The sequence below is a fragment of the Agelaius tricolor genome, unplaced genomic scaffold (assembly GCF_023055355.1).
Source record: "Agelaius tricolor isolate 1412-34295 unplaced genomic scaffold, bAgeTri1.0.p SCAF_24, whole genome shotgun sequence".
NCBI classification, from domain to species: Eukaryota; Metazoa; Chordata; class Aves; order Passeriformes; family Icteridae; genus Agelaius; species Agelaius tricolor.
In genome coordinates, this window is record NW_027269284.1 from 4,803,912 (window position 1) to 4,830,328 (window position 26,417).

At 39.0% G+C, this 26,417-nt stretch overlaps 1 protein-coding gene across 7 annotated transcripts in view; it reads left to right on the forward strand.

The window, feature by feature from the left end:
• UVSSA (UV stimulated scaffold protein A) overlaps positions 1–24,905 on the forward strand; it is a 46,208-nt gene extending 21,303 nt beyond the window's left edge. For 5 of the 7 annotated variants that reach the window (XM_071447171.1, XM_071447175.1, XM_071447172.1 and 2 more), the window contains 6 exons: positions 6,530–6,707; positions 7,629–7,778; positions 12,402–12,585; positions 13,421–13,532; positions 17,946–18,123; positions 21,666–24,905. In XM_071447171.1, the coding sequence (XP_071303272.1) occupies positions 6,530–6,707; positions 7,629–7,778; positions 12,402–12,585; positions 13,421–13,532; positions 17,946–18,123; positions 21,666–21,759 (896 nt within the window). In that variant the 3' untranslated portion in view covers positions 21,760–24,905. Of the gene's footprint in view, positions 1–6,529; positions 6,708–7,628; positions 7,779–8,029; positions 8,147–12,401; positions 12,586–13,420; positions 13,539–17,945; positions 18,124–21,665 lie in introns of those variants that run through there. The other 2 variants (XM_071447173.1, XR_011682288.1) reach the window with 2 other exon arrangements.
• Positions 24,906–26,417: the final 1,512 nt, after the last annotated feature.

Here is a 26,417-nt window from a genome sequence, read left to right on the forward strand (position 1 = left end):
GCTTTACTTCTGTGTAACTCAGTATATTTGAGGACTCCCAAGATTTCAGTACATTGTGGAGAAGGGTAGCTGCCATCAGAAAGCTTTAAGTTAAAAAACCCGTGAGCAGTGTCTTGCTCCTGCATTTTTCCATGAGTATTTGTGTAAGACTGGTGCTGTTGCTGTTGCTTTTTCAATGTCGATGCTTATTTTTCCCAATTCTGCAGTTTACCTCATAAAAGTCAGGCTGCAGCTACCACCTGGAACTCATTTTTCATATCTTTTGCAGCAGCCTAAGTAATTCTAACATGCAAAATTCTGTTTGTACTTGCCAGTTTCCACTGGAAGTGAAAGGTATTCACCTCTTTCCTTTTATCCCATCTTCCTCATGGACACATATTTCTGGAAAATAAAGCATCTTACCACCCTGTATCACACTAACACAATACTTGGCTGCTATTTGAATTCCTTTTTATAGGGAAGGATAAAAGAAGAACCCTGCATCTCCTCAGGGATGTTTTAAAAATCAAAATGGATTAAGAAATTCCCAATTTGTATTTAAACTATTGCTGATAGGAAAATACCTTATAGTGAAGAAGTCAATCAATCAGAAAACAAAACCTCTCGTTTTGTATACCTGTGGTTATGTAGGAGCTAATGGTCACACTTGGCTGTTCTTTATCTGATACATTCATTAAAAAATAACATTTTGAAAGAAATTAATCATTCCTGATGCTTCTGAGTCATTCAGCTTTACTTACTGCCATTTAAAGCTATTATGTACGTTCCCAGTTCTGAAAATAAATCAGAATTCTTGAAAATCACAGCTTAGAAAATGAAAGTCTGAATGAGTGGAATGTTCTAACTGGAACATTAAACCTCCCACGTAAAATAAAATCCCAGTGTTATGTGGAAAGTGTGAATAGCTAAAAGCTACTTTTCCTTTTGTTGTTACTTTTCCTGAACAAGCCAAATTAACTTGATACAGTAAACCAGAAAACAAAGCTCTAAAACATGACTGTGGAAATGGATTGAAATGTGACATGTAAATTATTGATTTAAATGTCACTTTATTTCCTTTCACTTCTCTCACAAAGATGTATCCTACCAACAAGATAAGTTTTGTGTTTCTCCTGAGAACTGAAAAACTTGTTAAAAATGAAAATTTATTTAGAAGGACAAGTTCTGTGCATAAGTATATAGACACATGCAGTTGTATTATCTGTGTGTTTATGTGGTTAATAACTATAGTCTCAAAATTGGTGATGATATTAAATACAGAAATTGGGTGCAGTTTGGGTGGAGGTAGAATTGAAGAAGTCAATTTGAATCTTGATGTATAAAATGAAATGTAAATTTGTTAAAAGAATTTAGGTGATTAGATAATTGAAGTGTGAAGATATAACCCATTAGAGGTGTCATGCCAAATTAGCATTACCAGAATTTTAATGACCTCCCATTTGTATAATCCTTATTTACACTTGCATCTGATGTCTGCAGCTGACAAGAGGCCAGCTCTCCTGTGGGACCACAGGGTCATTTAAAATACACTGTGGTGCTAAAGAGGAATATTTGGCTGAAAAAGAAACACCACTGGAAATAATTTTCATATGGTTGCTCAGATCTCACCACTGGGCACTGATGTTGCTGATAGCACTGATGAGTGACCTGCCCTTGTATGGCTGGCATTGCTCAGCCCTGGAAAATTGAGCCATTATTCATTTCAAGGAAAACTTCAGGGGGAAATAAAATCTTCTTTCTACAGGAGATTTTCCATATTTTTGGTCTTTTTGGTCAGTTGTTGGTTCCATTGGTATAAAGCCTTAGGGTGGATGAGGTAAGGGATGGAGCTGTGCAGCTCCTGAAATTGTTCTTATCCCATAGAATAGAATTTTTGGCTGATGCCAAAGAATGAGAGATTCCTTCCTGCCCTTGGTGGTCTTGGCCTGGCTTGCAGCTGTGCTCTGACCCACATGGGAAATGATCTCTTTTGAGGGATGTGCTTTCCCACATAAAAATGGAGCAATTCTCAGCTCTAGTCCAAAGCACCCACTTTAGTTGGCAGTTCTTGTCTCATTGCAAGCATTACTTACCCATGCAATAATGCTTCAGAACAGGGGAGTCCTATTGCTGTTTTACAGGAGGTGATAGAGGAACCCATCTGACTTGGGACTATTAGCATGGAAGCAGTCTACTGGTTATCCAAGTTTCATCTTTATCCAAAATTATATGAGGAATGACTGTGCAGTCACAAACCTTTATTTCTACTCTGGTTAATAAGATTACTTCTCTTGTATTTGAGCCTTAAGCTGAATGTTTTTAGGTCTCTGATAGCTATTTTACAGGTTCACATTGCATCTTGGAGTCTGCTTGAGATTTCTTTCATATGGGAATCAAAGCTACAGTTCCCAAGAGTTACTTCTATCCATTTCTGAAATTCTTCCCTCTTTTCCTCACAATGTGATGTGCTTCTTCTGGGTTAGATGTCCCCAGACTGCCTTTCCTAATCTGATGGCATCTCAGTCATACTTTTCTGTGTATGAAGTAGCTGCTGTTGAATCCTTGAATAGACACCCCCTGTGCTGGCTAGATGGAAATTAAAAATTATACCTAAGCATTTTCCTTCCTTCCTGCAGTGAGTTCTCAGTTTGTCTGGGTCCAGCTTTTCAGTCAGGTTTGATTTATCTGGTTTATCTTGATTTATACCTCAGGAACTTCTGAGGGAATTGTCCCTGCATGTTGTGAAGGATGTGGAGAGCAGTTTTATGTGGAGAAACAGCTCAGTGGAGACCTCAGCAGAAACAAACATGCAAACTCCAGCATGTATAAAGCACCATTGTCAGGGGCTGGGTTTGAGACTTTGAATTGCACTGTCTAAGCTAAATGAGGCTTTTACCTGACTTCTCTAAGGAGAAAAAGCATATCAGGTTTTACAGGGGGAATGTTGGGCAGAATTAGTTATTTACCTCTTTGAAATTCAGGTTCCTTTTCTTAAATTTGGAAAATGTAGGTAACACAGTTGTGTTTCTCAGCCTGACAAGTCTAGTATCTAGAATAGGTTTTCTATTAATAATACTATAAATCCTTTAAAAAAGAATTCAGTAGAAAAGATGTAGTTGTTACATGAGGTAAATAGCATGTGTTGATTTATCATAAGTGTATTGAAAACAGCTATTCAGCATTGAAGTTAAAACCCCAGACCAGAATTTCTGTAATCAAATGCCTGTGTGGTCTCCATTTCTCTTAGGATATAAAACTCTAGAAGTATTTAATTATACATTTACAAACGAGATTGCCTGTTTATATTAGTGTGTTTTGATATACCTGTATATGCACAAACACAAGTCCTGTATGGAATCACAGAATCATCTTTAAGATTTGAAAACACCTCTAAAATCATCAAATCCAGACTATGACTGAGTACTGCCATGCCCACTAAACAGCAAAGTTGCCACATCTCATCTTTTTGAATGCTTCAGGGATGGTGACTCCAGTACTTCCCAGGGAGCCTCTTCCAGTGTTTAACTGCTCTTTTCAAGAAGAAACTTTTCCTGTATCCAACCTCAACCTCCTTTAGCACAGCTTGAACCTAGAGAGACCTAGCCACACTTAGGACAATAAATGAGTAAAACTGCTTGTAATGCAGTATTTGGAATAAAGCTTATCTTTTCACAATTATGAAAAAACATGATTGTCCCTTCCAACAAAATACTTCAACAGCCATGTAGAACTGTTGACTGTAGATACTTCTTCTGATGCATCTTGATCAGCTGGTCATGGAAATTCTCCTCATTCTCAGGAGAGGTTCTTCTATGTAAATAAAAATTTCCCAGGAAATCTAACAGATACACTTGATTTCTGCTAAAGTTGTTGGAAATTAATGCTCACTGCACAAGATATTGGCACACTTTCAAGTAGTTTGCCACAGCAGTATCCCTCAGAGGATCTGTGCAATGACCAAGGGATGCAAAATCATAAGGAAGAAGCTTAAAAGGTGAGGGTGTAAGGTATAGAAGGGCTTGATATAAATGCTGTATATTTGTGTTTTTCTGGTTCTTAGCTATGATTGTAAAGCAGTAATAAGTAGGGTTAATTAATGAGAGGTAACATTATATCAACATATTCTGTAATTCCAGTAAGCCAAAGTAAGTGTTTATGTAATGTTAGTGAACTCTTCTTAACTACTCTTAAAAAGAGTTATCTTTTTTCTTTAATTTGAATTTTGAAAGGATTCCAAGATTTCACATAAATAAGCATAGCTACATTCAAAGGCACTGGTAAGCTTTGAAAAGTCCAAAGCTTATTTTGCTTCCTGAGTCAAATACCAGCAGGCATCTTCATTGTGAGCACAGTGGAGTGAGAGGGGAAATATTGGACCTGAACTGCTGAATTGTCCTTACAATCTAGGACAGTGTCTGTACTATTATAAATCACATCCACTTGCCTTGACTAAGATTCAACAAATGGGGAGCAGAAATTATTAATTTTTTTTCAGGAAAGGTGAAGTCCATAATACTCGTTTATATTCTATCTCTGTTTTTTCAATTAAACTTCAGTGAATCTGAAGTAGCTTGATTTCGTCTAAATCCACACAGCTGAGGAAACCTGGGCTTGCTTTTTCTCTGAATTTTCACTGAGGGGCTTTTATCTCCCCCTAATCCCACCATTTCTGTCAGGACATAATCTCTTTCTCAAATTTACATTTTAATTACAAGGCCAGCTGAACTAGCTAAAATCAATAATGTCAGCATTCAGCAGCCTAACTTCAGCTGAAACCCCAGCCTCTCTCTTTCCTGCTATAGATTTATCTTGTGAACATGGGCTTCTTTATTGCTTCAGGCAATAGATGCCATTTGGCCAATTTAAACAAAAAGGGGGATTTAAACACTTTTATGATTCTTTCTCAAAGCTGCTGTTGGCACAATTTGAACCCAGGTACTGTACTTGTTAAACAAACCACACAGAACAGCAGAATTCTGGAGAGGAATATTACTTTTAAAACTGCACTTAATCCTATCTATGTTTTAAAACCAAAACAAAGCAACCCCACCCTGACATTGGACACCATTCAGCTGGGGCTGTCTGCCTGGTCACTCTTGTCTTTATCTTGTTAGCAAAACCTACTTTCATACATAAATACTTTTTTAAAATTCCACAGTGGAGGTGATGTTACTGATGTCTTAGTGTTATCTATTTTTAGCTATTTTTCTGTTAATAGTTTAAAATAAGAAATCAATGAGAAAATATTTTGCTCTTGTAACTCTTAAGAATTCCTATATTGATCTTCCAGATGTGATTTTTATCTGTCTAAATGTCACATTGTCCATTTATCTCTCTTGCCTTTCCTGTCTGTTGCTGACTGCTTGTCTCTGCTGTTCCCCTCCTCCTCAACCAAACCAGTGTTGTGAACAAGTAATCATGCTTCCTGTAAACACCATAGGAAAAGAAATAGAAAAAATAGGGTTTTCTGAGAGCTTTTAATACATAGCAAGTATTTTCTCTGAAGATGAGAGGTATGGTGAGTGACACAAACCTGCTATCTTCTGACTTTTTTTTACTATTTGTAAATAGTACAAGTGCTCTCAAACCACTTGCTTTAAATAATGCTTTTCAGAAAGGGTCCTTAAAAAAAAGGAAAAAGAAAGAAGTTTAAATGCTAAATATAGTCTGAGCAATTCTGCATTACAGATAGTTTATGATATATTCTTAACCAGGTTAACTGAGAAGGGCCAAAGGCCCTGTTTGTGACTGTTTCTGTCATTAAAGGAAGTTTACTTCTCCAAATACTGATGATTCTGAAGTGTGGTTACAGCAATGGTTTTGGTTAATTCTGTTTCACTTTGATAAAAGCACCTGAGAAAGGCATTTTCCCTTTCTGGCCTGTGATGTGAACTGAGACAGAGCCCTGCTCTGCCACCTTTCCAGAGACATAAATTGAAAATTCCTGCATTATTATTTCACTGAAGTGCTGTTTAAAAGCACATTTTTGTGGGGGCACCATTCTCCCTCTTGAACAGCAAGTCCACAGCTTAATAAATGTAATGAAATAATTTCTTCTGCTATTTTACTTAGATATCTGCTTAAATCCATCCTATTATATTTAATTATAACTTCCTTTATTCCTGGTCCTTCTGCAGACTGTTTTCTAGTGCAGAGATTGGACCTTTAAATGTTTTTGGGTGGGTTTTTGGTTTGTTTTTTTTATAATGTTCTTTAAAGGCTTGTTGACTTTGGAGAATGTAGAGTGTTCATAGCTTTTGTTAGTGTGTGGTTGGGCAGGAGTGAGTAAGGGAGCAGCTCTGGGTGTACTTCCTTCTTCTGCCAGCACTTAGATATTTTCTTCTGGAAAATTGTGTGGTTTAGTATCTGTGGAAGACAAATGTGCTCTAAATAATTCTGTTTCACTAAATAATTCTGTTTCACTCTTGAGTGGGAATGATGTCTAACACAAACTGAAAGCAGGAAGACGTAGTCAGCACCCTGAGCTGTTTGGGTGGACTGTGAGGGTGGGAGAAGTGAACCACTCCTAAACATCAAGGATTTTTTGCAGGGCTTGAACCTCAGTCACCTCCAAAAGCCCCAGTGGCAAAGGCATCAACAGGAGCAGCTCTGCAGAGCTCCCACACTCGGCTCAAAGGGAACGAGGACGAGCTTGATCCAACCTGTGCAGCTGCCACCCTGAAACTCCTCAGAGACAAACTCCCAAAGCTACCATCTCCTCATGCCAGGTCATCTTTGCTTGAATTCCTGTACAAACCTCTTGCTCTTGTGTTTATTGGTCATGACAGCACACAGAAAAGCATTTGTGAACCAGGCAAGCTGACAAGGCTGACTTGATCTCGTTTTGAAGTTACATTCATTACTTAATATTTGGTATTTTGTTGGTGATTGCACCAGGATTTTAAGGAACCTTTTACTGCTCAGTTAATATAGATCTTATTTGGTGTAAATGGCCTTTATGAAAATACACTGTTCCCTTCTTTGCTACCAACATCCTTCACCCCATTTATTTGGGTAAATTTTGTTTGCAGCTGAATAGAGTGTATCCTAATGTTCAGTTAGCAAATAGTTTCAACATCTCTTTGTTCCCAGTGACTTATGCTGTCAGTGCTGCCTGGAGATGTTACATTGCTTCCAAAGACATATTTGTTATCAATCCTGCTCAAAGTTTGGTGAAGCTCCAGCCTTGCCTCGTATTTGGCTGTGATTTGAGTACAAGGCTGGGGTCATCTGTTTAGTGACATGTTCCTGGAAAGACTCTTCTGCATGGGCCAGGAAAGCCCCCAAAACTTAGCAAACTGGAATTGATGTGAGATTTCCAGTAGCACATCTGTGGCTCCTGTGGGAGTGCAGTATGCATGATCCACTGCTGCCCCCATCAGATCTCTGGGTTTCTGCCCCCATAGTGTGATGTGTGTTAACCAGCCCTAGCTGAACATGCAGTGAGCTGCAGAGTGTGTGGTGTTGTGTCATATGGTCTTCCTTTAAAAAAAAAAAAAGGGACAACCTTGAGAAGTAGTTGTAATAGTACATGTAAGGTAATATTGGTGTTGGTCTAAAAAAATCTAATGAAAACAAAACAAACAAAAGAAAAAAAAGTTGTTGTGGTCATTGGTGTTCTGTATTGACTTCTCATCAATTTTCTCCAGTGAATCTGCAACTTCTGAGACATCAAACTTGGAAGATCCTGACAGTAAAAGAAGAAAATTAGAAGAAAGAGCTAAAGCTCCCCTCATGCCTTTTGGATTAGATCTTCACTACTGGGGAGAGGATCAGCCAAGTGCTGGGAAGATTCTCAAGTAATGCTCTTTTTCTTTTAAGACAAATTAAACAAATAGATAGATTTACTTGTACTCAGAGGTCATGCAGTGGGGTGACTGCTATTTCTTTTGATAATTACTTTTCTTCTGTACCTTGTGTTGTAGGACCCATAAACAAAGTCAGAAATTCTACCTTTAAATGTTATTTGTTTTGAGAAGATGTGATACTAATTAAATATCCTTTGATGCTTCAAAGCACTTCTTTTTTTCTGCTCTTTTTATGTTTGCAGCATGGCATCAGTTACTCCAATTTGAGCTGGTACCTCATTATGCAAAGGGCTCTGCCAAGTGTGTGATAGACATTCCCTGAGCTGGAGACTTTAGGATCTAAATAAGTAGCAGGCAAAGTAGGAGAAAGGCTGGGGAAGTGTTTTTCTTGGTAACTGAGGAAAATGCTGGGCTTACTCAGTCATGCAACAGAAAGGTGGCAGTTACAGGATTTGGATTTGGATCTTTCACTTTCCATTGCTGTCTGGCAGGTTTTCTGTTTCATGAAGCACTGCTGACTTAGGGAAAGCTTTAGCACTGCTGGGGAGAAGAGGTGGTAGGTACACATCAGAATTTATTTCTAGCAGTCAGTTTTTAAAGCCCTTTTTACTATTTTGAAATGAAAGTTGGGTTGCAAAGTCCTCCCTCTATGTATAAATTTCGTTTAAGTCCACCAGAACTTTGGTATCAGTGTGTACCATACCTGACTTGAAAAGGGCAAAAATCTCTGACTGGCTGAGTTGCAAATTAAGCTATTATATTCTTAGCAGTATTACTTTAACTTAGTTTGTTTTCTTACCAAAACAGAAAAAAACCCAGCCTGTAATCACAGTGCTAAAACTGTTGGCAGAAAGGAACAAGAGGAAATCTTTGCCCCTGCACCTGAATTTGTAAAATTCTGAATATCTGTTAAATTACTGTAAACTGGTACAATTTGGTGCATAAAAGTGCTTTACCACAGTCACTCCAGGCTTTGGATTCCATCTCCTGTGGTGTGGGTTCTTCAAAGCCTATGGAGAGATTTTCAGCAGGGATTTAAGAAGCATTTGTCTGTGATAATGTAAAAAGGTAGTAAGGCCTTATTTTACATTGCAAATGAGTTATTCAAGTCATAAGTGAAATCAGAAGCATATTTCACTGCCTGTCTGCCTCGTGCTCTACTGTTTTATTTTTATGCTTCCCAATAAAATAGAGGGCACACTTCTGAACCATACAGTCTATAACTACAGATGTGCCAATCTAACTAAAGATAATTTAAGTAACTGCACACACAATACCATTGACCCCAGGCATAAAATAGACTTATTGAAAAATTAAGGTAGTTATCAGTCAACTCCTTCAGCATTTCTCTATGCACTCATACTGGCTCTGTAAGATTCTTAGGGGAAGAAAGCAAACTGAAAAATAGACAAAATATATGGGATGTATATGGAATCTGAGTTTTTAAAATCTGAAGGGGAAAAGTGTTTCCATTTCATTTAGCAGTGCACTTACTTAATCACAGCATTTACAATCAATTAAGATTTTAACAGTGAGAATGTAGCCACCAGGAAGATTTTCTAAAGAAGTTTTGTTGGGTTTTTTGAGGGGGGGCAGAAGGTAGTGTATGCTGCACAGTGTTGAACTGTGTAGAATCTGCTATGTCAGCTTAACAGACTTGTTTTGGATAGCATGGACCTTCCAGACTCATCTACTCTCCTCCTTGAATTAAATCTGCTTACTCTTAGGAACAGAGTGAAATAGCTGGTGCAGCACTGACTGGGACTAGGGTGTTTGAATTAGCCCATTTTTGAACTTGCTTCAGGATCTCTGTAAGCATCTAGGGGTTAGAATTTATATTTATACAATGTTTTTATAAGCTGTCAGATTAGAAATTAGGATGATATAAATTAATTGAAAGAGTACAGCAGTTCTCCAAGAGGTTTCTCTTAGATTTCAGTTAACCATTACTTGTCTTTTATTCCTCCTCCTCCTCATGTGTTGCTGTGCCATTGCCATTAAAGCCTCTGTTATTTGTCTGGATTAGAAACACTCTAAATGTGAGGTGTTGATCTTTTTCATCTTTTAGTTGATTATCTGTTCCTCTTCTGATCCATCTTACAAACAGGTTTTACTTGTCACATGCATCATTTTTTCAAACAAGTATCTGCCTATTTATAATGTTGCTTAACTTAGAACAAGAAATCAGAAAACTTTGGGAACTGCCACTGCTTTGTTCTCTCACCTGCTTCTAAGTCATGTTGGGAGAAAATAAGTTATATGCTTGTAATAAACAGTAATATGTATTAATATATTTGTAGGAATCAGGCTCTTTAAAATTCAGTTCCCAAATACTGGTCAATGATACATAGGGCAAAACATAATTTTAATATTCTTGACATTTGTTGGGTGCATATTTAGGGGAAGGGAGACAGTGAAATGATTAAATAGAATTATTTCCTAACTGGAAGGGTTGACATGCACAACTGTTAAATGCTTCTTCATTCTCATGTAACTGTAATTTGATAATTGAGAGGGGGAGGGGAGTTCAGACCACCAAAGGACACTAGAATTTAACAAGACATTCTGTAAGATTGTCATGCATGTGAAAATCCTGTATGGTGCCTTTTTTAGGAATGCTTTCCCCTCCAAGTGGCTGCAGGTTAGTGACACAGAGCTGCCAGTCAGTTTTGCTTTCAGCATTGCATTAAAATAAGCAAATAAGAAATTGATGTCATTATTTTATTTACTCTCTATTGTATAATCTTGGCACATAATTTCTGAAGCTAAAATACTGTACTGTTCAAACATTGGGCTGAAATAGTGTTTATTTTTTAGAAAGACTCTCAGGGCTTTTGGGGTTTTTTGCTACTTTTTGCCAAAGTGTGTGATTAAAAATATTTTGTTTAACCAAAAACTGTGGGAAAACATTACTGTGTTTATTGTTGAACTAGCTTACACTGGAACTCTTTTGCCTTTATCCCCTAATTTGCCAGAAGAAATTATTTGTACTTTATGGCAGGTTAGTATTTCTCTGGCACTAGTGAAGTATATTTGATGGAGAAATTACAGATAGAATCAATCTGTTTAACAAGAATTTGGCTGAACGTTTTTCTGATGATGGCAAATGACAGAGATGTTGCAGAGTTTCCTAATCCCTTTTTTACCTAGCTCTAATCTCTTCCCATAGTTTAAGTGCTCAACTATTGCATTAAAACCAGCAGCTGTATATGTCGTAGGTTGCTATGGTCAGATATTTTCCTCTACTTTTTTTTTTCCCTTGTCATCTGCTGAAAACCTGGTCAGATAAAATTAATCAAAACTTTTCAGGCCCTTTAAAGTAATTCTGTCAAGTATTGGTTTATGTGCTTTGCCAGATTGTGACTGGTGTCATGAGTGAAGCCAGTGTTCATGTATGATGGCTCTGCAGTCCACAGAAAGCAAGGCAGGAATGACACCCAAGGATATTAGTGAGTGAGAGGAATTGGATATGGACAGAGAAAATCCTCTCAAATAACTCTGGAACTGATTGGGTCGAAGAACTATGTGGAAGAAAGGGATTGTAGGGTTCCTTTAGGAATTTTATGTCCTTATCAAGACATCTGTTATCTAGGTATCTTCATCTTGCTTGTCATGAGTAGCAGACATTCAGGCTGCAATTTTTTTTCCCTTAGTTTAGCTGTATTTTTTTCCTCTTCATATTTCCTTAAATTTGGGGTGGGATTGTTGTTGTTAACTTCAGATATCTTAAAATCAGATACCTAAGCTTAAGCTGGTTACCCTAATTTCTTTTCATGATTAAGAGAAAGAAACATTTACCATCAGAGGGACAGTCATTGTCTCCTAAGATTAGTATTTAAAATGAGTCAAGTAATTGCTCTGTGGGGTTGCCTATTTTTCACTACAGACTGTTGGCAGCTTAGGGTGGAAATAATGTGAATATTAATTTGAAATTACATGAATGCTGTTGAGAAAATCTTTGTTTGCCTGTCTGTCTGTAAATGTAGGTAAGGTCTCCAGTTTTAAAATAGCTTTCTAATGGGTTAGCTTAATTTCTTAGAGGAACACCTGTTAATTTCTCAGATTTATGGACACTGTGTAGGAGAATCTGGAAGAAAGAATCTGTGTAAGGCTCAGCTGATTGTTTGCTCTTTCCCATGGTCTCAGTTTATTGCAAAATCCTCTGATTCCAGCTTCTGCTTCTCTGCTGCTGCAGGAGTCCAGCTATCAGGAATGAGATCAACCTCGTTAAGATCAAACTGTTTCCTCCTTGATCTGTGCTTAATCATAGAAGTATTTTGTTATGAAGAATGTTAAGTACAGAATTACAAAGTTATTCACTGAATCTGGAAATTGGATAACTGACTCTAGATGTCAGATCATGAACTAAAGCTAAGACTTGTAATAGCTTAGCAGGTTAAACAGGAAATCAATACTAGACAGGCTTTGGTGGTATTTTAAAAATATCTTCATAACACAGGAGCCATAAGAAAGACTGGTAGATTCCTAGGGGTTTTTAATTCACTAGTAATTCCCTTCCTTTCACATGTGAGTTTAGCACAGGTTGATAAAGTCATCTCTGTGTATTTTCTTACAATTTTGTGTGTGAATTATTTCCATTTGTTGTTTTCGCAGATTTACCTCCGAGCATCGATTTTGGGCACCCAGTGAAGTAGAGGAAGAGGTGGAAAATAAAGAAATAACAGAAATGTTAAAAACCAGGTATATAACATTTGCTGGCAAGTTTGAGCCAGTGAAACATAAATGTCGAGCACCCATGCCTGATGGAACTCTGTGTGAAAGACAAGATCGGATCAAGGTAGGCACCAAGTTACAGCATGGAGAAGGTCTCCTTGAAACAGCCATAAACATTTATTTTACATTGTAAGTATAGCTCAGGGGAGTGGAAGAACATTGTGTTGGAGAAGTTCATTGTTAGTATGTGCTTCGTAAGGGAAACATCCTTTTGGTAAAGAAGCTGTAAACATTTAAAGAACTCTCGATTTTTTTGGCATTCATTGTAGGTTATCTGGATTTTATTTATTACTGTGATGTGTGAGTACCTGGCAGTAAGGCAGAGATAGTTCTTTGCCTTACTGCCAGGTACTCAAATTTTTCCTCAGAGGAATATTTGTTATTAACTATTTCTAGAAACTTACATGTTTGAGGGGCAAAGAAATTTTATTTACAAATTAAGTTTTATGAAAGCTAAACTCTACACAGCCTCAAATTATGAGCACTATTGAGCAGAATTGCCTAAATACTTTGTTCTAGTATTTCTGTTCTTCCTGTATTATCTGAGTATGAAGGATCTGAATGCACTTCAGTACTTTTAATGGGACAGGGATATAGCATAAACAACAATATATGATGCAGCATTGGTGCCATAGTTCCAGCCTGGACAGGATGTGCTACCTGGCCTCTTGAAATTGTGTATTTGTTTCAAAAAGAGGTTATTTCTTTGACATTCTGAATATATTAAACACATTATGTTTATGGGATTCTGATGCTTTCTAAAGAGGACTGGGATTCAAGTGTAGTTTTGTTGCTCAATTCCAGTTTCCACCTTTAAGCTGTGTTGAATAAAAGGTAAACATTTTCTTTTCATTCAAAAACTGTGAGATTTTTTTCTTTCCTCCCATTTCTTTCTCAAGTGCCCTTTCCATGGAAAGATAATTCCTCGGGATGACTCTGGGATTCCTGTAAATGCAGAGGACAGAGCCAGAGAAGAAAAGATGAAGTTTGAGAAGCAAGCAGCCCAGCCAGGTCTGTGTCTGCATAGCATCTTAAATAAATAAAAATTAAAAAAAAAATACTAGGCAGAGGTGGGAAGTACTTGTTACCTGTTTTGCTCCTAACCACGTTCTTCCATTTGCATTTGCATTGCTATTGATTTTAAATTACAGCTCATTTGGAGTGGTTCTTGCTTATGTGATAAATATGGATACATGTGTAGATAGAATAATGTTAACATTGCATTTGAGCTTTATTTTCAGTGGATTTTGTAATGGTCCCAACACTGCTCAGACAGACCAGTTATAGCCTTTGTCTTAAGGAACATGATTATCAAGGCTGGTTGGACCTGTTCCCTGGGAAGTGCTTGGCAGTAGCTGTTCTGTGCTTCTGCAAAGATATCTAATCTTGCTGGTCCCTGACAGTAGTGATTTATGCAATATAATGATAATATTATTAGGATCACTGTGTTGCCACCAGTTTTGGGAGGGTGTGTTGGATTTTTGTTTTTAAATAATTGGGAATGGGCAACAAAAGTATTGGCCTTCTTCTTGCAGCCTTCAGGTGTGGAGGGGAGGGCTCCTTCTTCCCCAAGATAATTTGGACATTTTTAGCCAAGGTGCAGCTCTGGACTGGTAGGTGAGAAATGCAGGCAGTAAATACACAGGCAGGAAGACTTCCAAGGGGAATAAAAGGCTTTCTTGCAGTAAGTACAGCTGAACCCTGTTAGTGATGGACAGGTGGACTACAACCAGGAAGCTACTGGCAGTTGATGGAGTGCAGAGGAAGGTGAGAGAGAGGGATCTATCCAGCAAAGACACAGTGTATAACTGGAGGGGACAGCTTTTCTTTAATCTAGCTTCCCTCAGCAGGTCTTAGTTTTCTCTGGTTTGAGCTATTTATTGTAGGTGAGTATTCTGGATTTTAATTAAACTTACCCATAGGCATTAGCATTTTGATATCCTGTACAATGCTCCCTTGCAAGAGTTCTCTCTTCAGGTTTGACTGATTTGGTGTTTGACTGTTACGCATATTATTAATAAAATTACTAAACCTTTAATGAAACCTCTTGAGAGCCTGAGGAGCAGTTACCTGTATTCAAAACAGAAATCTGTATTCAGAAAGGTCTCTGTGGAATGAATGTGCATTAAAACATAGAATTGACCCACCCAGTGTCCTTTAATACTTGTTTGACCATCTTTGAGTGGCAGTGCTTGGTGATTACAGCAGCACAGCAGTGCAGCAATTACTGAACACCTTCTGGTATTTGCAGGTGTCAAAGTGCTACATTTGCAGGTAGTTTCCATCCCTGTCCAGGCAGAGGAAGTGCTCTGAGCTGGAATCCAGCCAGCAGCACACACACTGTTGGGCTGTCACAGGGAAACCAGGATAGGAGTGTGGATGTTGTGTTAAAAAGGAAAGTTCCCAACTTAGTTACAACAAACTCCAACTAGCAAATTAAACTGATAGGTGTTGTTGAAATCTCAAACTGGAAACTAATATTCTGGTATAAAAATCACTTGGACTGAAAAATATTGATTTTTTTTTTTCCTGTGAAATTGCCATTGCTTGAGGCTAGACATAGTATTTATTTTTATTACAGTGTCAGCTCGGTGTTGTTAGAGGCTTCTCACCTCTGGTCCACAAGGATGTGTCTGTTAGTCCCAAACCAGTGTTGGCATTGCTCCTTGTGTTACTGAGTGTGGTTGTTAAGCTGAAATGTCACACAAAGGTCCAGCCCATCTGGCTGGGGACATACTGCACAAGCTGTGGCACTCAATTTGGACAAAATCCTCCATGTTTCTAAAGCCATAGATTTACCAGATGTCACTAAATACTTCTATCCACTTTATTTTTTGCTCTGCCTTGCTAATTTTATATTTGCTTTAGAGTATTTTCATCAACTTTTTAGGGTTTTTTTTTTTTTGCTTGTTTTGAGGCTTGTGGTTTGGAGGGGTGTGTTTGGTTGGTTTTCAGTGGTGTTTGGTTTTGGGGTTTTTTTGATTACAAAGGTCTTGAAGCAATTCTGAGCAGTGCAACTATGGGAAATACACAACTGGGAACCCACTGAACAGTCAGGAACTGTGTGATTGACAACATCATTAATGATGGCAGTTTGAAAAATCTGGAAAAAAAAACACTTCAAATTTGGGGATCAGTTGTATGGTTAAATTGCACCAAAATTCTTCTTGCATCTCCTTCCTATGGGATGGTAGATTTGTTTCTATCTTTGTGTGATTAAAGGGGGAAACAAATAAAAGTCATATGGTTTTGTGCTAATGACTGTGTTTTGACAACACTGTCATTGTTATTATGGATCATTTATTATCTTAGTACAAAATTTTAAACTCCAGCTGATGTCCACAGAGAGGTGCTTTGGGCTCTTCAGTCCTGGAACCGTGAATCACTTGGGATTACCCTGACCCGCTAATCTGCAGCGTTCATCCTTTTCCCATAGTTCACACACAGGAGCAAATTAAGTGCCTATTTTTTGTGTCAACCCTGAAGAGTATCTGGTTTTTCAGCCCTTAGTGACTTGTTAACAAACAGGTATCAGGACAGGCTGGTGAAGGCAGGCCGCTGGCCACTCAGATGTGAAATAGCGTCTCTTTACTAACTACAGTATCGATTCCCGCCTACCCTTGCAAACTGTGTAATTTTCTTTTCCCTGCTGCTAAACTCAGTAACAATGTATGAAGAGCTTTAGGGGCCCATCAATGCTCAAAAAGCCTGCTCTTCCCTGGCATTCTATTGATTTTTCTCAAAAGCTTTTAAATTGCTCCTTCATTTTACTCAAATGCTCATTTCATCTCTACTGGATGCCGGCATTTTTTCGTTGTGTTTAAACAATTGCTCCATTCACGGGGTTCCTAAACTGTGACGCCTTCTTATTACTGGGAGATAAACTGTTTAGACAGTTTTCCTTAATCTTGGATTAATCGTTCCTGTATCTGAATTGTGCTGTTCTGTATTCCCTCACTTCAAAAAAAAAAAAGTCAGTGAGGTCTTATGATCTATGAGTATATGTGTTCTATTTTCTCCCTTTGTAACTCTCCTATGCAACTCTTGAACAGCTTGGTTTTCCTCGTGCTTTTTGGTGTGTTGGATTTTAATCAGGCCTTGCTTTCATGTATGATGGTAGTTTAGATCTAACCTTTCCTTGGAAAATTGCTCTGCTGTTCCTTAACACTGTGTTCTTAAGTGAGGACATTGCCTCTGACCTTCCTGAAATGTTGTTAGCAGCGTTTGTCACACTCAGTGACCATCTTGGTGTATAAATGAAGTTGTAGAGTCCTTTAGGACTGTTTATTTCTCTATATTTACAAAGTTGTTATGTAAGAGGAGTAGACATTTGGTGTTACAGTTTCAGCAGGCAACAAAGGCTGACTGACTTAAGGGAAACTATGACAAATGACTGGCAATTACTGTTGTTAAAATGCAGACTTCTGGCATTTCTGCTGAGTGTGGACCATGTTCTTTCTGAAGTAGTACTTCCTACAATTTTTTCCAACCTAAATGCTCAAAGTCTTTACAATGAAATGAATTTTTTCTAAATTTCCCCTTGGCAGATGTCCATCCTCCAGCCACATTTTTACTTTGTACTTTGTGCTACCTTGTTTTGATACACAAGACTACACTGAAGGTGAAAAACTGCAGCTTCATTAAACAGTCCACAGTCTAAATTGTTCATGCTTTTTCCTCTGGTGGCATGTAGGATCAGAATCCACTTACAGTGTATGTCTGGATTCTGAAGCATTGAGGTTTTGAAAAAATTTGAAGCAAGATTTTGTTTGGATAAATTAACTTGTGCCATTGTCAAGAGAAGAAACTTGATTTAGATAATTAATCTGAGGCAATGTGGGATACTTAGAAAGCAGTATCTTTTTCAGATGCAAAATGGGTGTCATGGCAACAGGGTCATGTTATCCTACTCAAGAATTTTATGGAGATGTCTGATAGCAGTTCATGTTTTAAAGTAAATATTATTGAAGAAAAGAAATCACAATGTTGCCAGCCCTACTCTGCTAAAAAGTTGATATATTCAATTTTTTAGGTTTATTTTTAAGCTTATGCTGAATTTATTTCTGCAGATAAGTTACTCAGCTACATTGTTGGCATTTTCTTTTCTAAATAATAATCACAATGTTTATTCACCTCTCCTGCATGGAATAGTTTCCTTGGAACTTAATTCCTGTGCCACTGAAAAACCTTGACCTAAGTCTTCCTACAGAACAGTTTTATCCATAGGAGCTACTAATACAGACTGGCAGGGCTTCTTCACCCAGATCTGTCATTTTGGGAAACTGCTTTATCCTCCCCTTCCTTTGTGTGTGCAACTTGTGTGGCTCTGCCCTCACCTACTGCTGACAAGAGCCTCTTCCTTAGGGGACTGCAAATCCTCCCTGGGATTGGGGTTTCCAAGTTCATGTTTTGTCTTTTGAACAGAGTGGAGAGATCCCATGAGAGAAATTGAAGCTGCTACAGGACTGGATCTTGGTTCCTCTAAAAGTAATGGAAAAGGACAGAAAAAGAAAGGGAAGAAGCAAAAATATCCGAATCTGACAGACCTGAAGCAGCAGGCTAACACGTCTCGTTCCCGCCTTGAGAAGAAAGTCTTCAATAAGTAAGATACTTCTGTTCTTTAAAGCTTGTTAATTCCTATTTCTGTTTGATTCAACAGTACTTTCTGTTTCTACATTAACATGCACTTACTAATCAGATTCTCTGGCTAACTGCAAGCAAGAGTATCTTCCATATGTCTGGAGGGTAAAAAATAGCAGGTACTGACAAACAAGGTTATTTCTTCAAGAGTGATTTTTAACTAATTTGCAAAATTTCCCATGAAAGGCTTTTTTCATCCTGTCTCAATTTTTTAAAAACTTTAATTGCTGGTTTGGCTTCTCTGGATTATCATTTATTAGTCAGGCACAGCATCTCAGGTGGCTGTGGGAACCTGCCAGCCACTCCCAAATGTCCTTTAAAACATTCAGTAGCTCCATCTGTCCACTATTAACACCATTTTTGATGCCTGTTCTTGCTTAGATGTGGCTACAACGTAAATTGCCTGAGCATGCTCTGGTCTTTATCAAATGGGAAGCAGCTGCAGCTATTTAAAGAGTTTCACATGTCAAAAATGAAGTAGTCTAAAGGAAAGTTGTCAAATCAAAAAAGAAAAATTATTATTATAAAATCATTAATGGTGGGTTATTCTCTAAGCATGCTGGATGAGTTGAACAGCATCCAGGCCACAATATTTGTTTAAACTCAATTTTCCCTTCTCTGGTGTACTGGTTATAATAACAAGGCCAAATCTACATTATTTTTTGTTATGAAACTAGCACATTTTATGTGAATTTCTCATGTTACCTGGTCTTAGTTAGAAGTCAGAGACATACAGTTCTAGTGATTAGAATTTCATATCATGGTTTACTGTGGCTTGTGCTAATGATTTTGAGTGTGTGTTAGTGCCAGGCATAGGGAATCAAACCTGTCAAGTTTTTAATAGGTTTCATGCTTTGCAGCACTAAACAAGATGATAACCTTGGCTCCTTATAACAACCCCAAATTACTTGAAATGTATAGGTGATAAACCCAGGCTCTAGTCTGCCAATAAAGCTAAGTGAAATTGCACACAGATCATCAAAGTGGGATCTCATTTCATTTACAGTATCACACAATCCACTGGTGCTAATGTAAAACCTACATGACATGAAAGTGGCAGGGCCACTCTGCACTGCTAAAGGCTCACTTTTCTCCTACCAATTAGGTAATATTTGAAGTGCAAAACCATGACCACATTTTCCTTACTCTGGTAACTTTATTGGCAGACTTTTGTTAAAAGTATACCTCTTCCAGGGTGTTTTTTCAGAATGTTGGTTTTCATTGCACTTGCTGCTGAGAAAATCTTTAATCCCACCATTTAGAGTGTTATTAAGAAGAAACCTCTTTCAGATGTTTCAAAATGGCTTTGGAAATGAAGCCATTACAGAGAACAGTTACCAAACCAGAAGTCAGCTTGTTTATTGGAGATAACCCTGGAAGCAGAGCTGGAATAGTGTGTAAGGGCTGATCCTGAGGAACACTGCCCAGGTGCATGTCTTAGCTTCATTTTCCTGTACAGCTGGGAACATCCTCAGAAGTGATAAATGCAGACTGTGACAATGTAGAGTCTTAAAAGCACAGGCCTTGAAACAATCTGCTTGTGTGATGGAACTTGCCAAATTTGTAGAAATCAAAGGAGACATCAGTCAGTGCCCTGCTTTTGAATGGGCCAGTCCCTCAAACCAAGCCTGTAGCTGCTCTCCCTCACACATCAGCCATGTTTACCTGGAGATGTGCTGGGGGATAACAGCCTTCATGGGCAGGGGGACAGCTGAGGACACCTGCAAACATCAGCCTCAGATGGCTGAGCTTCTGTTCCAGAGGCATCTGAAGTAACCAGTAAAAACTGGAACTTCAGAATCCAATGAGGAACAAAATTCCTGAGGCAAGGTGCCCTCAGCTCTGCACAGCAGCTGCTTTAAGTTTCTGAAGGAGCAGATGTTCACAGCAGAACATTTTCCTGACTGCTTCTGCTGCTTCTTACTGTTCTGTGTTTGTGAACCCATTCCTCTGCCTTACCAGCTGGAGGATGTAGGGGCTGCTCTCTCTCTCCCTTTTACGACAATCTCCTACTCCTGTTCATGCTGTTCATCACCTTCCTCAGCCTCAAACTCTTAGCTGTGTCATCTTCACTAAAAAGTTTGTGGAGGGGAAAAAAGAGGAGGTGTGTGAATTAGTCAGCTCAGAAGCATTGCAGCCCCTCCCTAGAGAAATCTCTGGGCACATTTTTACTGGGAGGACACAATGGCAGCCAATGGAGCAGCAACAGGGAGACAGACAGGCCCTCACTGGATTTGGGAGCACCAGAAAGCTTAACAGCTCTGCAGTTCTTTCCCTCACTTCCTTTTTGAACCTGAAGGATGTTCCAGAGCCTTCTCCAAGTGTAGGAATGTGCCTCCTGTTGAAGGAATGACAAAACTATCCTTTGTCCCCTTAAAAAGGAAATAAGCCCAGAAGTTTCTCTCCTCAATTAGGTGAAAAGACATCTCATAGGGCCTTGAGGACTTCACCTCAAACTTAAGGATTCCTAATTGGACAGGAGCCAAAAAGTCCAGCCTGAGAATTTACTAGAAAAAGAAGAGAACAAAGAAACTGATGGCTTTTGTGAGGTGTTTTACCAGGGGCAGGAGGGCCTCTTGCACCTGGATTGGATTTTCTCTGTAAAGAGTTTTGTTATTTTGCCTTTTATTAAAACCTTTTTGTTTCCAACACTACCACAGAAGCCATTCTGCTGATTTTATGCCTTCTAAGGTAGCTGAGCTATCTTGGGTGTGAAATAGACCTCCAAGAGTTTATGAGACCTGGCTTGAGTAGACTCATATTTGATCCAAGCACAGCAGGAGATGCAGAGGGCTCAGGTCGTGCCCATCCCGAGGCAGCAGAGATCCCATTTGCAAGTGATGTGTGAGTGAGGTGTTGGCCACACTGTCCTGCCTGTGCTGAATTCTTCTGCAGCAGAAGCCTGTCCTGGAGAGATAGACAATAATCTCTGGTGTCTTCCTAAATTAGAGTTGTTCTTGTGGATTAAAAGCTGCTGCTCAGGAATGGGGATGCTATTGGTGGGAGCAAAAGAGTCTAACTCAGCCCACATCTGATGAAACAGAGTTTTAGTAACCTGTGGAAGCTCACATGAACTGAACAGCCAACCCTTCCCTCACAAAAACATTCTGGCTTGTGGGTTTGATTTCATAAGGGTTTCTGAGTATTAATTTTTTAGGATCTTGTTAGATACTTACAGGTTTTTTTTTCCCTGAGAGCACTTAGGTGCTTTTGAAAATCAAACTTGCTCCATGTGGCTCTAAGAAATAATGCTGGAAGGGTGGAATACCCAGCTATTAAACTGAAAGACTTGAATTTGTTTACTCCTGTTAATAAAATCATTGCTGAATTAAACTATTTATATTGCTGCAACTAATTTAGTTAACAAGACAAATTTGTTCAGCCTCATCAATGCCATGCTCAGAAGCCTGATAGTGATTAATCAAATTCCCCAACATTCATAAATGTTCTCTGAGATTGAGTAGACTCAACAGAAATATTATTATTGTTTTGTTTCTCTTTCAGAGGGGCCATGAAACGGGTCATGAAAGCCATGAACCGAGTGGACCAAAGGAAGCACGAGAAGTTTGCCAACCAGTTTAACTATGCACTGAATTAAATTCTTAATCACCTCTGCCCTTCTTTATTACAAGAGTGCAACTGCAAAACCCTTAATCAAAGATATTTGTATTTACACTACAATACTTTGCTAAGCACGTTTTTATGGGTGTCATTTTTAAATTGTTTCCAAGTTTAACTTATTTGATAGAGAATATTAATTTTGGAAAATATGTGGTGCTGTGGAATTGAATGCATTTAAAAAATTGATAATTATTTGAAATATGCATAAAATAGAGATGTTTTATGACTTGTACATAATTTGGATAAACTGTTCGTGTTTTGGGGCTTGTTCTTTTCCTTCCTAAGGGACTCATGTAATTTATACTTCCTTTGACAGTATGTATGTTTAATTTTCCACTTCCAGGCCTTCAGGGAAAAAGATACTTTAAAAACAATTTGATTGCTGCCAGGGAGGGCAATGCACAGAGCATTTTCTCAGCCTTCTGTACTAACAGAGCCACACCAAGCAGCACAGCAGCTCCTGCAGCACCTCTACAAAAACCTTGGTGCACAGTAAAAAAATCCAAGTCAATTGATGCCTTCAGATGATAAATGGAGCAGAGTTTGATTTCTGCAAACTGAATTCCAGGGGCTAAGTCAGTCTTGGTAGCTGTGGCACAGATGGGAAAGCTGAAATGGCCAAGATCATCCTGGCCTGCTTCTTCCCAAATTGGCATCCCAGTATCTCTCAGAGCTGCTCCTGGGCAGCACAAAATCTGTACAGGTACACAGAATGTGCTCCACTTGAACTGCAGTCAAAAAAGCTCCAGTATGAGGTGAAAATGAGAAGTTTAAGAAAATCACTCGAGTGGCACAAGTGAACTGCCTGGCTTGGAACAGATAAAATTACAGCAGGCTAAAGCCTCAGAGTCTAAGGACCTAGCTATAAACACAAGCACCTGGAATCTTCTAACTCCACAGAGTTAATGTACATTTGGATCCACTGTGGGTTGTAGTTCTTGGCTGGGTACTTAAACAAATCTCCCAAACTTGTTTGCTGGCTATAGTCCAGCTTAAGGAGAGAGAATGAAACAGTGACCAGTTGTGCTCTTACAGCATTTCTTACAGCTTTCTGGGTAAAGAAAATCCAGACAATCAGGAGGGTTATGTTTGAAAATCAATTTCAAAGTGACCTGCAAAAGTCTCTAATAATTGCAGAGTAGAATGGATTCTCTATAGCACAGGCTTAGTTACTCACCTGTTGGAGGTGTTTTCTCATGTGTAAGGAGACTCTTAAGATTTAAAATTGGGAAAATTTTAACAACTCAGTGTAGCTTCTGATCACCTCAGACAAAAGCTAATTTACAGTTCTGCCAAATACTTTCTGACTTGCACAAGTACTGCATAGAAAGCAATTAATGCTGTCTTTTGATAATTTAGCTTGCAAGAGCTCTCTCTTCATATTTTGTTCTTCAACACGTTGATATACTTCAGAAATACTGAAAATAAAACAATAAAGAGGCAGAATTTCAAGTAATATCTACTGACTGCACTGGAAAGTTAAGCTACTTCTACTGTCAGTCTTGCTAATGGGCAGTGAAGATTTCAGGTGAAAATTGCATAAGGACAAAACCAAGTTCATCACCAAGTCAGTGGAATCAACTGCTAAACTGATTGGATTTCATACTAAGGATGAAGTCACACACACACACACAAAATAGAAAACACACACAAAGTAGAAAACACACAAACCCAACAGCTTCACCACCTCACACATTAACATGTGACAGTAATCATTGGCTGCTGGGATTCCCAGACAGCCCAAATTTAACTGACACTTGGTGATTAACCTTCAAAGAGCCACAAAGGTCATTGTGTCACTATTCCACAGATTCTTGAGCCTGCAAAGGCTAAAGGTTTTACTTATAAAACATATTTTCTCCCTGTAAGAAGAAAAGGAAACTTATATTGTGCAATAATTAAGCCCTCTTTTGCTGGGACCATGAAATGTCAGCACTACAAAGTCCCCAGCAAACAGTAGATGCACTTGACCCCATGGAGTTCCCATTGTGGACCTTAAATAAAGATCCCAAAGACCAAGACTGGGAATAGAAATGGCAGAAATCTGAGGAGGGGAAAAAGAAAGGTGTAGTTAGTCAGTTATGTTCCACTGTGAGCAGCCTGGTCTCATAGAAGGTGTCCCTGCCTCTAGCAGAAGTGATTAATCAAATTCCCCAACATTCTGGAAAGAGGTGATCTGTAAGGTCCCTCCTAACCCAAACCATGCTGTAATTCTAAGGATGCTACTCAGTCCCATCAGTTCTAGAATTATCAGCTAAAACTTCCTGTCTGGAGCCAATTGTCCAATCTGGCAGTTAAACCTGATCCTATCACATGATCTGTGTGCTTTCCCCCTTCCTTTATTAAAAGCATGCAGGGAAAAAAAAAAAAAAAAGTCTTCCTGGAGTACCTCTTTCATGCAGAAGGAGAATTTTCAGAGTTAAAGTTCCCTGGCAGATGGCTCAGAAATGGCCAACTCAGAGAAAGGTTCCTGGACTTTGGGACAGTGATGACTTCTTTTAAAGCTCTTCTGGTGTTTTTCCTCTGCATTTTTTTCTTCATTTTTTGCCTTGAGGCAAGATGAACCATTGACCCTCCATAGGAAAACATGCAGATTGCACATCCCCTGAAGCACTTCTTTATGTTCCCCTGGTCCAGTGTGGGACAAACCCTTCCCTTAACCCTTGTTATTTACTGACACTTTTTATCCATTATTTCTCTACAAGAGCCACTCAGCACATATACATGCAGCAGGTCTTGGATGTTGTCACTTAAGTATTCTTGTTAGACCTGGTCAGACATAATTCAGAGGGTTTGGGGGAGCTTTCTCCTTTTCCTGAGTTTATCTGTAGCTGTGCTGGAAGAAGAAATTTAAGAAAGCATCTCTCTCCAAAGATCCAGTATACCTCCACTAAATAGAAATCCTTTTGTGTTCAAAAATTCAAAATAGATCAGTCTGCTTTTTTGATACATCACACTTTTTGTGTGTCAGTTTACTTACAGCAGTTTACAAATTTGAGGTCCTGGGCTCACTGGTTCAAATGTTGCTCAACTGTCCCTGTGACATTTGTACTGAAACTTTTCTATTCCTGTCCTCAGGGCTTCTGGGGAAAAAGAATAAAAAAAAAAGTATCATTCACATAATCTCTGTGTGGTTTTGTCTGTAACTCACTCCAACACCTTTGCAATTGTACTTGTGCTTACTGGGGATGCTGTGTGTGATTTCCAGGTACCTGTGCAGCTTGAGGTGATTTGGCCCTTGGAGTGTTGTTAAGGTGAGCAGTTGTAATACTGTTCACCTGTAATGCTGTATGTAATACTGTAATGCTGAATATTGTGTGCCTGGAGGGACTCTGAGCTGAAGTGAGCTGTGCTAGTGCCTCTAAATCATCCTGGTGCATCGAAATCATCCTGTCTTAACCAGGGTTGTGTCAGTGGGAAAAACAAGAACTGTAAGCAGACTTCTCTGTGGTTATTCTTACCTGAGCACACGGTTACACCTGGGGAGCAAAAGCCTGGAAAGAAAAAAGATCACAGAGTGTATGGCCTGGCACTCAAACACAGAGCTTTTGGTGGCATAAATGAGCTTGGTATGGACCTTGTGAGAATAAGAATGAGAGCCACCCTTCAGCACATCCAAGGTTTCTGGGGCAGGGTGATGTGCCCATACTCCTCTTTAGCACAATGCCTTGTGACTCCATTTGCTCTAAACTCACTTGAGGCTTGGCTTTATCAACCTGGGTATGGCTGAAAATTTCTATTAGAAAACTGTAATACTAAAAAGTTCCTAGAAATCATAATTAAAAAATTTATTTGTAGTTCTTTTCTTATCGGTAAGCAAAACATACAAATGAGATTTGTAAGCAGTTCTGCATGGACAGTGGATCGTGCCACACAGAACAGTTTCCACGTTGGGGAAAGGCTTCAGTTAATCAAAGTGGGCATTATTGGAAAAAAAAAAAGAATGAAGAAACCAACTTTGTTTTGTAGAAAATAAAAAGTAAACCTGTTCCATTTAAAGTATCTGTGGAAATGGGTAATAAGGCTGTTACTAGTTACAAGGAGCCTCTGGCCAGAAGCAAGAGGTGTTGAATCTCAGGAGCCCAGCCAGCACAAAGCCAGTTCAGTGTGTCACAGCACAGGCAGATGGGCCACCTGGTGGTCGCCCACATTCTGCAAGTGCCTGGCTGTGGTGCAGCTGCCTGTGGGGTTTATCCAATTCTGTTAGCCACTTGAAATGCTTTTACTCCGAGCTGATGTGAATGTCTCTGTAGCTTGTGCACCAGAAGAGGTAAGGATGTTACAGCAATACTTTAGTGATGAGAATCGGCCATTTAAAGCCATTCCTTTTGGAATGCCTCACTCCTTCAGCAAAGTCACCTTCAGCAAGGTCACTGGCTTTGGATAGGCAGTGGCAGTCCTGGTGCACTTAACAGCTCTCCTGCTGGAGCACACGTTCAGGAGGTGGAGCCCAGGTTCCTTCTCAAACTCAGGGTGACAGTCCCATGTCCTGGTTCAGGGGACAGCCCGAGCCACCAGCAACTTAAAAGCAGGAGAGGTGGTAGGAGACAGCTCCCATCACCTGTTTCCCTGTGGGATCTGGAATTGGACCACTGTGAAGTTAAAACTGCTTCATGTAGGAAACTAAACAGAGAG